Raw genomic sequence first — 14,631 nt, forward strand, 5'->3', positions numbered from 1 at the left:
TACAGTTAAACGCATAAAACTAAGGGTAAGATTAAGTTAAAAGAAAAACTACACAAAGTCCAAATGTTAAATACCCACATACAGCAAAAGCGTCACGCATGTACTTCCCTACTATAAGAAACGTGTAAAGTAGTGGAACAATCATTGAAGCACAATGTCTTGCACTGGAGTCAAACTGCAGTCTCGTGTTGGAAAGTCCTATATCTTGATGTACCATCTGACAACCCTGACCACCTCCCTATGAGGACCTTTGGCTTAATATACTTCAGGGTACCTGAAGGGGTACCTTTACATGCTGCGTAGATCAACAGATAATCTGGCAGTTAACATAAGAACCTCTATTTACTGAGTAAAGGATTTATACATGATTTAAATGCATTGTGATCATCAAGTTAAAACACACACAACATGTGAAGTGGTGATAGGGCTGAAGAGTTGTGTCTTTTCTCTCGACAGGTACCAGTACCCCACTATGGACCAGTTGGCCAGCATGCTGCCCAATGTGGTGCAGCACTTTGGGTTGGTGCACTTTGTACTCAGATTACACATGTTCAACATTTCCTTGCAGTCATTGTTTTAATAACAGCCATCGTTTTTGTTACATACAAGGCAATTTAGTATTTATATAATGTTTCCACTCATTATTTTTGCAGTTATCATTAAAGCACAAAACACAGTGTAATATTATGGTTCAGGTTAGTTATATTCCTGAGCAGAAGAAAAACAAGAGAATAATGAAGACATTTCTTACCAGCAGGATGTAATTTTAGCCTGAACGTACAGTTCCACCCGCAGCTGAGCTGTACAACACTTGACTCAGTACCAACATGGATTTCAATCTGTGCTGCCAACAGTAGTGTTCTGCAACACTGTATAGGCACACCAGATTGTCTTGGCATGCTGATAGAATTCTTGTACCCATCTTGCATCAGTACATACTAACAATAGTTTATCACACACTATCACAGTATCTAATGGACCAATGATCTTTTTAGATTCAAGAGTATTGTTGGGATTGGAGTTGGAGCTGGCGCTTACATTCTGGCCAAGTTTGCTGTAAGTCAAAACTCGATTCTCCTCCTCCGTAATGTACTGTACTGAGACTAGCTGTTCCCAGTGAGCTCAGTGTTAGTTACAAATTCAGAAATTCAGGATTTCTGTGTTCTACTGTCTGCTGCTTTCAGCTGATCTTCCCTGATCTCGTGGAGGGTTTGGTTCTGCTCAACATCGACCCCAATGGCAAAGGATGGATTGACTGGGCTGCCACCAAGGTGCATGTCCTTTAGTGCAAACTAGTGTTTTTACTGTGTTTACAAAAGCTACAGTATATTACAACAAATCCACACATTCCTTTTACTTTTAACATTGAGAAGCTCCCTGTTGTTTTCCCCCAGCTGTCTGGTCTGACCAGCACTCTGCCAGATGTTGTGCTGCCACATCTTTTCAGCCAGGTATGCTCATGGCCTGGAAGTAACACTAGAGAGTAATAATGTTGTAACTGCTGTTCCAGCACCCCACATTTGTGCGTACTGCAAAGCTGGCATAACCAATACATTTCACATTGTCATCTCAATATAGAACCTACAACTTCCTTTTGTCTCTTTGCAAAAGTTCTGACTTTTTGTTTCTGAATTTTTGTGTTTGTCTGCAGGAGGAGCTGATGAGCAACACAGAGTTGGTGCAGAGCTACCGGCAACAGATCAACAACAGTGTCAACCAGTTCAACCTGCAGCTTTTCTGGAACATGTACAACAGGTGAAAAAACATCAAAGCACACACACACACACTCACAAGTACAAGTACTAACTTATAATTTATGTTTTGGCTCTTTCAGTCGGAGGGATCTAGAGATGAACCGCAGTGGAACAGTGCTCAATGCAAAAACCCTGAAGTAAGTCTAGAAAGTCGTCATAAAGGGATTGGGACCATGATGCTGTTGATTCAACCAGTGTATGGTCTAGTTGACATTAATATTTTAAAGAGAATAAAAATGAGGAGAATCGCAAAGCTGGACAATGCATTTTAGTTTTGTTCTCAAAGTGAAAGTTACGTTAACACACATTTCAACAAATTCACTAATAAAAAACTGTAAATACTGTGTTGCTTGGGGAAAACACCTTAGCCCCTATATTTATACTATAATTCATTTTGGAAGAAGTTTGTTAAAGAACAGAGCCAGTAGTTGGTTCAATATTATTATTATTTGACCTGAATATTTCTTACCCCCAAAGCTCTGAATGGCCATATGTTTTTACAGTATTTAACTGCAAATATGTGTTTGAAGTCCCTTAGAAATATATTCAGATCACATATTTCACAATGAGGAACTAAATAATAGAGGGACTGACAATATTTATGAGTAGAGGCAACTCATGGTTGGTTTTAGTCTCTGCATGAAGATAAAAATATATTGGAAATACTATCAGTATAGATAAAAACCAGAAAACGACCAGTCCTTGTCCTTTCAGTAACATGGACAACATCATTTGAAGAGAAATATACTTCACAACTCTATTAACCATGGATTCTCTCCATAGATGAACTAAACATCTAATCATCATTCACATTATTCCAATCACTCATTTGCACTATTTATTTATTTTTTAAAGTGTAGTGTTTCCAGATTCTTAGATGCAAAATTGTGCTTTTTTAAATAATACAGTGGAAAATATATAGGGACAAAATTTGGATCCATTTTCCTGACAGAACCATCGATTTGAAGGCCTTCGCCTTTGGCTCTGTGAAATCATGATGGGCATTAGTTATTGGTTTCTGAAATTTTAAAGACTAAACAAAAATGTAAAACCGCTGATGTTCAAAGTAAAGTAAAAAAGCATTCTTGGTGTCTAGTCTAAATATGTACCATGAATGCTTTTGTCCTGTAGGTGTCCTGTGATGCTGGTTGTAGGAGATAACGCCCCTGCTGAGGAAGGAGTGGTGAGTTCAAGTAGACTTCTCTTCTTGTCTCATCTCGCAGTATTTCTGTTTAATCTTAAACCATTCCTCTAACTTTCCCATGGAGTCCTTCCTTTAATGTGCCTCAAAGAAATATCAGTCTAAAGGGTGAACCCTCCCCTCCACCTTCCTCCTTCCCTTGTTTCCTCTCTGTTTGGTGCTTTGTACTTGGCATGTAAATCCAGTGAGTGTCTGTTTGTCCTCATTCAGGAAAACAGAAACAAGTCAGCCAGCAGAGACCAGACCCCTCTTGACTCTGTGTGTGTGCCCATTTTCTCTCTGTCTGTCCATCTGTGTCTGTGGTGCATGCTTTTGATGTCATAGGTTTGTGTGTGTGTGTGTCTGTGTGTGTTTACATGTGGGTATTTGTGTCCATTCCTCTAGGGGCCAGATGGTCTCAGTCTGTCTCTGGGGTTTCCTGGGTTGATGTGGCCCAGATTATGCTTCTGCACTAGTTAATGTTGTGCATGTTAAAATTTAAATCAGATCTGTCAGATAGAAGAAAGGGGCAGGAGGAGGAAGGGGATGGAGGTGTGGAGTGAGAGGGATGTTATTTTAAAGCTCCTGGAAAGAGAGAAAGATGGAGACGTGGGAAAGGGGTGTGGAGGGGTTTTATTGGTTGTTACAGATGGAGGTTTTGTTAGTTTCTCGTGTGAATTAATATGATCCCACTTAATGTATATACTTCATTCCTTTATATGAAGTGAGCAAAAGAACGGAGAAGTAGAAAATGTTTGGAGATGGATACTTTTTATACTTTTATTTGCATAATTTCCTTGTCATTTGCAAGTGTTTTGTTGTAAATTTGTGTGTAATTTGAAATAATCATCATCTGCAGACACAACTCTTCATTTCAAACACATTTTAGGACACACTGAGTCATTAGAAACACGGACATACATACATTTTATTAGTTGAAGTGATGCAGCATTTAGTTTTTTCATATTTAATATGTTTGGGCAGCAAATGTAATTTGGCAATCTGTATGAAGGATTAAAGCCTAAGCACAGCAGGCAGCAGCAGACAGCAAAAAAAAAAAAAAACATTTTGCATGTGTGCGTGTGAAGTGCTGGCTGTGTGTTAATCCCTGTTGTGATTATGAGTGTTAAAGAGTGTTTGGTCATCCATCATGTGTGTGCACATCTGTTCACATCTTTCGACTGTGTGTGTGTGTGTGTGTGTGTGTGTGTGTGTGGACTGCGGCTGTACAGTGACTCATCTCTGCAGCACACTGCAGTATCTGGGTCACTCACATAAGCACAGACTAAGGTAGTCTCCAGATATAGACTACACTTACAATACACCCTGATATTGTTTTCCTCTCTACGAAGTACTTGTTACTGCATCTCCATTGGCTCACTTTGGTTCAACTTGTATTTTTGTCTTCAAGGTTGAATGCAACTCAAAACTGGATCCAACCACCACCACCTTCCTGAAGGTAATATTCTGTCCTCATTCCACATATAGCTACTGCTAATTTACTAAAAATGCATAAACTCATTTAGCAGATAAAGTTTGATAATCAGTTAAAACAGAAAGTCTGATCCATTTCACACACTGTTGTATTTAATGAGTAAATACTAATGATGTGAGATATCACTTACTCCCTTTCTGATCCAATACCAAGTAAAACCCAGGTTGGTATCACTGATACAAATACTGAGTTTGTACAGCAATGACAGGGGGAAAGTGATGGTTCCAGCCTTTAAAGACTGGTACAGAAGATATATAGCCTGCAGTACAAGGTCTTGCTGCTGTTTTAACATTTGGTGCCACATACTTTATTCCCAGAAAAGTCAGAAGACTATCATTATAAATGGATAAAAATCCTTTCTGCTCTTTCTCGCACTTACATCTCGTGAAATGTGAAAACTTTTCTTATAGGACTTTGCTTTGATGTTTTCTCCTTGACTTAGATTTTTGCTGCTTTGTACCTCACTTGTAAGTCGCTTTGGATAAAAGCGTCTGCTAAATGACTAAATGTAAATGTAAAAAATGTAAATGTACAAAGGTCTTTAAGTTTAAATTTAAAACCTTTCAAATAATTTTATAAATGTGTCACCCTATTTTCAGCATATGCTCCAATCTGGCCACCCTAATAAACAATGTCTAGATCTGCCCCTGCTCACACTAACGGCACCTCTCGTCTCCTAAACGTCCTCAAACCAGCGCTACATGATGTTATCACACTCTGCACTGTTACTAAATCATGGGCGTTTAAGAGAATGTCTGACTCACACACTTCTCAAACTGTTGTCAATCTCTAATGAATCAGGAATTATTACAATGCCAAAACCAGCGTTCCTTTTTAACTTATTGATCTTATTCCAACATGTAACTGCATAGAACAGATCACTGGCCACAAAACTGTGATAAAAGAGATTTCTGGTAAAAATAACTGTAAGAACATTTTCTGACCAATTTAATTTTGTATTAACATGAACTCCCTAGTACTTACACCTAATTATTAGTGAGTATCAGATTTGGTTTAGCTCTCTTTTTTCGAAAGTGGATGACTAATTTCTTCATCTTGCCAATATTCAGTTTCAGGTTATTTTTAGTTGGACCACTTGACAAATCTATTTATCTCATCCCTATAAGATAAATAGATTTGCTACTTTAATAGTTAGTTTAAGAGTTACTTTCTACTGTTTTCCCTTTTGATGATAAAATACACATTTAATTACTGAGTTAAGCTATCAAAAGCATGTGTGTGTTTAAGTACAGGCAAAGTATGAATTTCTCTCTCTGAGTTGTTTGCTTTTTTTAGGCTTTATTTTGATAAAATTGCATTGTAAAATGTAATAAAATATACTGTAATGCTCCCACATAATGCCAATTTTGGCCATACTTGGTCTTGTGAGTGTTTCTATATAAAATAACTGAAACTATAAATATATATGTGACAGCACATATGAGGTCTCCATCAATAAATAAATCCATGCTAAGAAATGAGTCGCTATTTTGTCAGTGAAATTTGTAATCCCATCTTCATTGCCAACAGATCCTAACAAACAAAGTAGGTAGAAATGTCCTCATTTTGAGGCCTTGGCAGGTTGATTTATTGCTGTTTTCTCCTCTCATGGCAGATGGCTGACTCTGGTGGACTTCCCCAGCTCACACAGGTAACACACCAACAACCCCTCAGTTATTCAACAGGCTGTGATATGATAAAGTGGAAGAAAAGAATCCAAATTTAACACCGTTGATGTGTTTTAACCCAGCCTGGCAAGCTGACTGAAGCCTTCAAGTATTTCCTGCAGGGAATGGGCTACAGTGAGTATAATAAATATATTTTAGCTATTTTAGCAGACGTATTATTGCAGTTATATATCAGTATGTTTTCATGTTATGTATATTATACAGAGGGATATGAGTTTTGTTAATTTTGCCATCTGTCTCCCTTGCCCCGTTCTCTCAGTCGCTTATGTGAAGGATCGGAGGTTGAGTGGAGGGCCAGGTACTTCCTCCTCCCCATTCACCTGTTAGCTTTTATTGCTGTTCCCGTTCAGTGACATGAGCATTTGAAAAATTTTTGTTCATTTAATTTTGTAATACAATATTTTCGGCTGTTATGATTCAGTTTTACTTTTGCTGTTTCACTTTTTTAATTTACGTTTTTTAACCCCAAAGGACATTTAACCCCATTTTTGTGTTATCAAAAATAATTTTTCCTCCCATGGAAAAATATACTGCCCCGTCCTCCCATTCCTGTACCATTGCATCTCCAATAGTGCTCTTTGAAAGGCCTTCAGGTAGTTTTGAGCAGAACCTTTTGAACTAAGGGTGAAACAAATGACCAGCAACATTAAATAAGCTTGACCTTTATAGTAAAATTGCACAGGACAGGAAATACAGTCCCTACAATACCACGAGTACTACATTAAACTACACACAAGGCAGTTGTGAATTGTGAATGAGCACAATATACAATATAAAATGGTTAATGGTATACGTTTAGAATATGTATTTGAAATCCTCTATATGATAGTTTTCACTCATCTGCGACATTATTAGGTACTTTGCTCGCACTGGGCCGGACCTCTTTTCAATTCTTTATGGCGCCGAGTGCGGTGCTGGCAGCGTCCCCTGACGACTGTCTTGTCTGGCTCATCGGTTCTCACAGTGCTGAAAACGTCTGATCAACTTTATAAACATACTTAATTTGGACAAATAGACCAGAAGGAAAGGTGAATCCATATTTCCATGTTGTTTATGCACTCATGTTTTAACAGTCACTAGGCCATGTTACATTTTTCCAATCTTCAATTGTCCGACTGAAGTGTGCCCTTGCAAATTGAAGCCTCAGTTTCGTGAGCTTAGCTAATAGGAGTAGCAAGTATGAGTAGGAGTTTCTTGACCTTGTCTACATGAAATGCATCAAGTTGCTGCGATGTAATTGGCTGAATATATACATAATACATATTTGCATTAATGAGCAGTTGAAAAGGTGCATCTAATAAAGTGTTCGGTTTAGATACTTTTGTTGGATATCAAAGTAAAAGCAGTGTTAATGAAAGCAAACCAACAAGGCTCAACCAGGAATTTGCTTGGCTGAAATAGCATTTTAAAAGGTCAAGCCATGCCACTGTTTCTAATTTAAAGCTGCAAGTAGTAATTGTGACCTTATTTACTACTGCTTCTATTTAAACACATTCCAGGACTTAGTGTTTACTTGTTTTATCCTGTCTGACAAATTAAATTAAGATAGATTGTTTTGCTATTTAATGTTGCACTATGAAATATATCCATAACAAACGATAAAATTGGCATTTTCTCCTCAGCTCTATAGAGAGGTTTGGCATCTTTTAGAAAATTTTATTTGGTTTTTCCACCCACAGACTGTAACGTTTTCAGGTAACAGGCAGCTGCTTTCAGCAAATAACTCTAATAATCCCATTCTACACTACTGGGCCAAAACCGAACAGCAGACAAAGTTAGTAACTGAGAAAACAGCAGACTCTAATGGGAATAGTGGACTAAAGTTTTTCAAGTAGCCTGGGACACCACTGCAAACGAAGAGTAATGTTCTTTATCTGCAGGACATTGAGGTGTTCTTACTCTTACCTAATTATACAACTTTCCAAAATTGCATCAAAGCGTCAAATTTCAGAAATTAGTGCTACACTTGCATAAGCAAGATTCAGTCCCAGGGGGCAACAATAATGCTGGGAAGTTTTGGAAAAAAACTTGTTGTGCTGTGGTAAATCTTAAACTTAGCCCTCAAATTAGAGTGTTGGCTTTGGTTTATGTTGTGGAAAAGCAGAAGTTTATGAGAAATAAATGCAGCTGTTGGTTAGAGATGATTAGGTGCAAGTTTACCCTCTTGTGTCTAAACTTTTAAAATCCTCCAGACATACACAAACTACGCAAGAAGATTGTGAATTAGACACCAATCTCTGGGTTGTTGTCAAAATGTATGTTTCGGTAAACAGCGAGTATACCTTGAACTTTAATTGGCACCTCTGTGCTAACATCCTCCATAGGAAATTTTAAAGCAAACACTTTATGTTAGTGATGTGTTTACAGTTTGTGTCATTGTTTCAAATTCCTTAATTTCAAGTGATGGAAATTAAGGAATGTAGCTCTGAGCCAGGGTAATGTATCACGTTACATGTAGCTATCTAGCAACGGAAAGAATTAATGAAATATTAAACATTATAATAATATTATATTAGTTAAATAAATTGGATTGAACCTAATGTATCTTTTGCTGAATGATTAAGAGTTTGGTAAGAGTTAAATTCACATCAAGTATCAATTCTTAGGGCCTTTGAAATTCTCAATTATGGAAACAGAGAGTGACAAAACTATATTGAAGCCCATTTACTTACTTATTTTAGTGCAATCAGTTATTTCATTAATATGAGAACTGAGTTTTGTACAAACTGAGCCCAGAGTCTCTCCTTTGCATGATGCTGTCGGTGCATCTTTGCTTAGCCACGTCATAAACAGGCTTAATCCACAACCCCAACCATTTACAGCTGTTGTGTAAGCCTATCAGCAGCCTTTTCTCACCAGCTACAAAACGGAATAATCCTTAGTTCTTTGCATTAGCATGTACTCCCTACATCTCCCCAACATCAACTAATCTCCCTTTAATTTTAATTTTACAAATGTAGTTTATTTATTTTATTTTATTATTTTATTTCCACATTTCCCCTTCCTCTCTCCCATTCCTCTCAGTGCCCTCTGCCAGTATGACCCGCCTGGCTCGCTCCAGGACGGCCTCCCTGACAAGCGCAAGTTCCGTGGATGGGTCCCGCTCACGGGCTTGCACGCACTCCGACAGCACTGAGGGAGTCGGCCAGGTCAGCCACACCATGGAGGTGTCCTGCTAAGGAGCCATAGAAAGAGGGAGGGAGGGTGTAGAGGGATGGAGAAAGAAAAGAAAAATAGAAAGAGTGGTAAAGAAGAGAAGGGGAGTTAGTGGGATTGAATGAGGTAAAAGGACCGAAGATGACATTCATACATAATAGAGGGTAGAAATTGACAGCAACAGGAAGGAAAGTTCATAAATGAGGGGAAGACAACTCTCTCTCTCTCTTAAACTATCTCCTCCATATCTCTTTGCCTGCCTTCATCTTCCCTCCACTGTAAAATAACATATGTCTTGTTACTAAAAAAAACCCCAACCACACCTTTTAAATATTCACCTCAAGTCCACACCTTGCCTAGCACTTAAAGATTTAGAAAACTGTTTTTGTTCTTAATGTGTCATCTATGTCTTTGTTAAGTGTAGCCTCTCACCCCCAACCCCCGGTCTCCCCACAATCCACAGAGCAAAAAGTTCCGATAATGTGATATGAGAAGGTAAAAGTGCATAGTATGGCAAGGGGTAAAATAAGTTTTAGGGGGTGCCATTCAGAAAAAGTGTTTTGTGCATCAGTATTTTGCAAGCAATTTTGTGTTTGTGTATACATTTGTGCTGTGTTGTGAGTATCTCTTTCTATGTTGTTTGTACAGAAAGTGGTTATTTCTCTCCATCGGTGACAGATGCCTCAGAGTGGGTGTGTCCAGAATTTGACAGACAGCAGAACAAAGCCTATAGTAGCCCAGTACACCTGTTGTGCTTAGAAAGGCTTTGTTAGCTTTTATAGATTCCGAGCATAGCTAAAGTACACCATGCTGATTTAGAGCTGCACTTTGCAAGACGTCAAACATGTACAGTACACTGCTCTTAGAATGTCATCAGCATGCATGCATATTCAGTGTTAAAGTACTTCCTTTATACTGTAACAGCACTGTGGGGATTCTGCTAGGAGTAGGTGTACCACTGACATAAAGGTCAGCTTGTTGTTTCGTGGATTATCAAAAGTGATAAAAATGCAGCTAGTAGTGAGGTAAGATCGAACTCATCTCCCATTACAACACTAAACCCGGGCCATAGGTCCAAGTGCATTTAAACCGTGCCACTACAGCACCAGGGAGCTCAGCTGGCACAAACGTGCAGCTTCATTATTTTTTATTGCTTTTATTATTATAGTCTGTACATAATATGGCCAAAGTGTAACCTTAGTCATATTTGAATAATATTCATTTTGAGCAACATAGTAATCTGTGATTTGTGGACCAATGTGGTCCAGCAACCCAAGAGCATGAAGTGAACAATGTACATATGAGAGGTCTAATATGAAGAGTGTAGCGGCAGTTACTATGGGGAAACAACAATGCATCATTATGAGCTGAATAGTTTTATGTAGAATTTTGTATGCAGCTTTTAAACTTCGTGCTACAGTTATATCTGATAGAGGAATAATGCATATTTATTATCTGAAATCACAAATTGTTATGACATCATAGAATATCTTTAGAAGTTGATAGAAGTTCATTATTCCTCTATCGTTGCCATGTAAACGCATTAATCTAGTGTTGGTGAGTGCTGCTTTAAGCTGTGTTTCATCCTACATGTCTAAGACAATCTATTACATTAATATCGACTAGAATAAGTACTTATTAACATGTAGTGTACATGCATGTGAATGTGAAAGTAATCTTATGAATTCTAGTATCTGGGTAGTATCTATAGTAGTATTAGGGCATTCATCAATAGTATGTTACATCTAGTTAAATAGAGCCATGGTTCTGGCCATAGTTGGTTCTTTGTGGTCTATAACATGACAATCACACACCAACCCAAACCAAACCAGACCTGTGGAACAGAGGCAGGACCAGGTGGAGACAACAAGACCTCTTTCCACCAAAGAACTCACAGCAGCCTTCCCTCACAGCACCCAGCTCCTGAATATACCAAAGCTATCCCAATCACACACATATTCCTATGCACACACATTTAAAACACCTTGTCAAAGGAAAGTTGTATGGGCTGGGCTTTGTAAGGGAACAAGACAGAAACACATGAAATTCACACACAGATCAAGTTTCCATTGCTATGTGTTTAGTGTAATTCACTATAATACGTGTGTATAATTAGAGTTGTAGACTAGTGAGGCGTGTGCTGTTGTCTGCTGTAATACTGGAACACCTCGTCAGTGGTGATCAGAGATCCATTCCCTTGGTATTTGACTTAGTGATGTACTGTATTCATCTACCATATTCATCTTCTACTGTTTTCAGTTTGACAAACAACGCTTTGGTCCCCTGTCAGAAGGGACGTAGCTTTGTAATTGCTGAGGTGTGCGTTTCCATGAGGCGACCTGTAAGGGACGGGGCTTTTTTGGAGCCATTTGGGCGCCAAGCTCAGAATGTAGGGCAACCGCCAGCCACCTTAGAAACTAACCCCCTCTCCCTAAAACAAAAATCACAAGGTGCCCCGGCTCTCACAGGCAAACCCAGTCGCACCCTAAAGGGCTATCAGCTGAAGTCAGTTTTTAAAATGTTGCTAGCGTTAGCTGTGTTTCTGACCACCGGGGGTGGGTGGGTTGGTGGGGGGGGGATACAAAGCAACGGACTAAAATGCAAAGGAGAAATGTTGCCAAATCACAGAGAGAGATTCTGACTTGGATATTAGAGAATGAATGAATGTTAAAGGAAAGGAATGTGATTTTTGTTTAAGCTACAGAGATTATTGTTGAACTGCTTGATTTTCATTTAAGCGTATAAAAAAATGAGGATGACATTATGAGAACCTCATCGATAAAGTTTTCATGTAGCGGAGTTTTACATTACCAGTGTTTCTTGCTTTCAATCAGCTTTTTTCTGCAATCAACACTTTGGTTTCCTTCTATACTACTTCTACCCAAACTACCCGGGGATTGGGGGCTCCTGAATGTATTCTGTCCCTTTTTGAAGTGCTGTACATTGTCAACCCAATGCCTCATCCTCCCAGAACTCTTTTAAAAAAGGATTTAAAAAAAAGGTTCAAACACCCAAATCCACAGAGGTTTTGTCTTGTATTTAACACAAGAGTAAAAACTAACAATATAAATAAACAGTGTATTTATCATCCTCCTAGAACCCCTCAATATAGTTTGGACTTCCTGTATACCCCTGCCCCTAAATCTTTGACATTTAACCCTGTACATGAAAACCCAGATTGTTCCTTCTCCCTATCAAGGTCTATAAGCAGTAAGGTTCAGTAGCCATTTCTGAAGGTAGACAACTCTTGTTAGCTGGCACCAGATCAGTTTGTATAGCTCTACGTCCTCCTTGCACATGTAGATGCTTTTTATTTAGAAAGCAGGTTCCCAAACAAAACACTACTGTATTGTGAAGAAAATGTCTACATACTTTTGTTCCTCTTTGCTTGGAATTTCTCTTTTTATAGGCAATATTATATTCTCATGTTGATATAATATTGGTTTATGTGTACTACTACTATTCTTCTAACTAACATTACAATTGATTTGTACTGAGCAATAATTTTGTTTCTTTTTTCTTGTCTGGATTGTTCCATATTGTGAGAGTCTTCCCTTTGAGATTGTTTCATAGTAGAAGGACTCTTACCTGCTTTGTCGCCATTCAGATGTGTACTGTAAAGTTGAAATATATATAAATACATATATAAACTAAGCTGTTTCTGTCTGTATACTGATAAAGCAACAACAAAGAAATAAATAAAAAAATAAAGACTTTGTCAGAATGAGACGAGTCTAGTGTCTGACCTTTGTCCTTCAGTACATGTTGAGCAGCTCCCAGCTGAACATGAACAGCTCTCAAGAAAATTGTACTCGCTTTGAGTACCCTTTGAGAATTTGATGGAAAACTGTGAACAAAACTGTGAACAAAAAGATTGCAATGAAACATGACATCAACTGCTACATAAAAACACTAAAAAAGTATTTTATTACATCTATTATATTGTAAACAGACAGTCAATTATGGAGAACCACAATATAATGTTTGCATTAATTTAGGCTACACATGTAATTCAGCTTCAGTCAATCGACTAAAATATTTAAGCGCAATGAATTGCACCATTATTCATAGTTAATTACAAATTAATCAAGCAAGGTATTCAGAGTTTATTTCAAAGGGGCATTTTTCAAGTTTTAAAACTCTTAACTAACTTAACTCATGATGTTCCACTGTCTTCAAACCTGCATGAAGAGCTGGCCATTAAAAAAAAATATTCTTTTCTTTAGTCATTGTTCTTTGCTGCCATCCTACCCAATGCAGTGATTCCTAAACTACCGTTGAGCCACTGCCTCGTGATAAGTAAACATACATTACACCTTTAAAAAAGTGGTGTAAACATATCAATTTGCATAGCTTTGGCAGCTGAATGTGTAAAACACAGCCTCTCTTAGATCCAGATTTGAATAAGGGATAATTAAGGGTAATAAACTGGCTCTTGTAGTAACTGGTTTGCAAAAATGAACCTCTGCGGCTTGAATTAGCATAATCCAGGTTCAATGTAACCAAGGAGAATTACTTAAACAGTATTGGGTACTAGGTTTTAAAATTTACTTGTGGTTGTTTAACCAATAACTTTATAGGTTAAATGTGGGCTATTTGGATTATGAGAGGACATGAGTTTACTATTATAAGTCTCATGTAGAAGGCTTCAATGTAAGCCCATATCTGCAAATACAGTGGGTTTATTGTGAAACCTGTGGACAATCTAACCCGTTCCAGATATGTCAGCTAAGCTAATAAAAGCATAATTAAAGCATCATTTCTTTAAACAACTAAAGCATAATTTTGTTGAATGAATTGGCAACCATTGTTGTACAATTAATGGTCCAAATTCCCTTGATCACTAGTTCACATTGATTGATTTCTTTCTGTGATGATGAACAGAATATTTTATCGGTTTGTCAAAAAGAACAATTGAAAGACATCACTGTCACTACTGAGAACTTTTGCCGATAGTTTCATTATTTCCTGATATTATAGAGGAATTCATTCTGAAAATAATTGGCAGTATAATCCATAATAGAACTACAACAATTTCCCCTTATGGATTAATGTTTCAATAGTTTAATTGACTCTCTAATTATGGTTCATTTTACTTTGAGAGCTGCCTTAAATCCTTGTTTTAAAGAGTCAGTAAGGTGCTGAAAACATTCCTTAACGCTTTGTTAATGGGGATACCGGTATGGTAAATCAAACCCTTGCAGATAATTCAAAATGCGGCAGCACGCCTCATTTTTAATCACCCAAAAAGGACTCAGGGACATCACATCAAGTGCTCCGAGCTGTGTCATGTGTGTGTATATATATATAGCAGATCACATTATGCACCATACATAAAAACGCTAGATGAAATTGTAG

The 14,631-nt window shown here is 37.8% G+C and overlaps 1 protein-coding gene across 13 annotated transcripts in view; it reads left to right on the forward strand.

Moving 5' to 3' along the window:
• The window catches only part of ndrg4 (NDRG family member 4), a 63,606-nt gene extending 50,606 nt beyond the window's left edge, over window positions 1–13,000 (forward strand). For 10 of the 13 annotated variants that reach the window (XM_067500620.1, XM_067500619.1, XM_067500622.1 and 7 more), the window contains 12 exons: window positions 457–519; window positions 996–1,056; window positions 1,185–1,271; window positions 1,395–1,451; window positions 1,652–1,755; window positions 1,835–1,891; window positions 2,886–2,937; window positions 4,346–4,393; window positions 6,045–6,080; window positions 6,180–6,231; window positions 6,377–6,415; window positions 9,142–13,000. In XM_067500620.1, the coding sequence (XP_067356721.1) occupies window positions 457–519; window positions 996–1,056; window positions 1,185–1,271; window positions 1,395–1,451; window positions 1,652–1,755; window positions 1,835–1,891; window positions 2,886–2,937; window positions 4,346–4,393; window positions 6,045–6,080; window positions 6,180–6,231; window positions 6,377–6,415; window positions 9,142–9,296 (811 nt within the window). In that variant the 3' untranslated portion in view covers window positions 9,297–13,000. The other 3 variants (XM_067500621.1, XM_067500632.1, XM_067500626.1) reach the window with 2 other exon arrangements.
• The last annotated feature ends 1,631 nt before the right edge of the window (window positions 13,001–14,631 follow it).

This window comes from Channa argus, chromosome 4 (genome assembly GCF_033026475.1).
Source record: "Channa argus isolate prfri chromosome 4, Channa argus male v1.0, whole genome shotgun sequence".
NCBI classification, from domain to species: domain Eukaryota; kingdom Metazoa; phylum Chordata; class Actinopteri; order Anabantiformes; family Channidae; genus Channa; species Channa argus.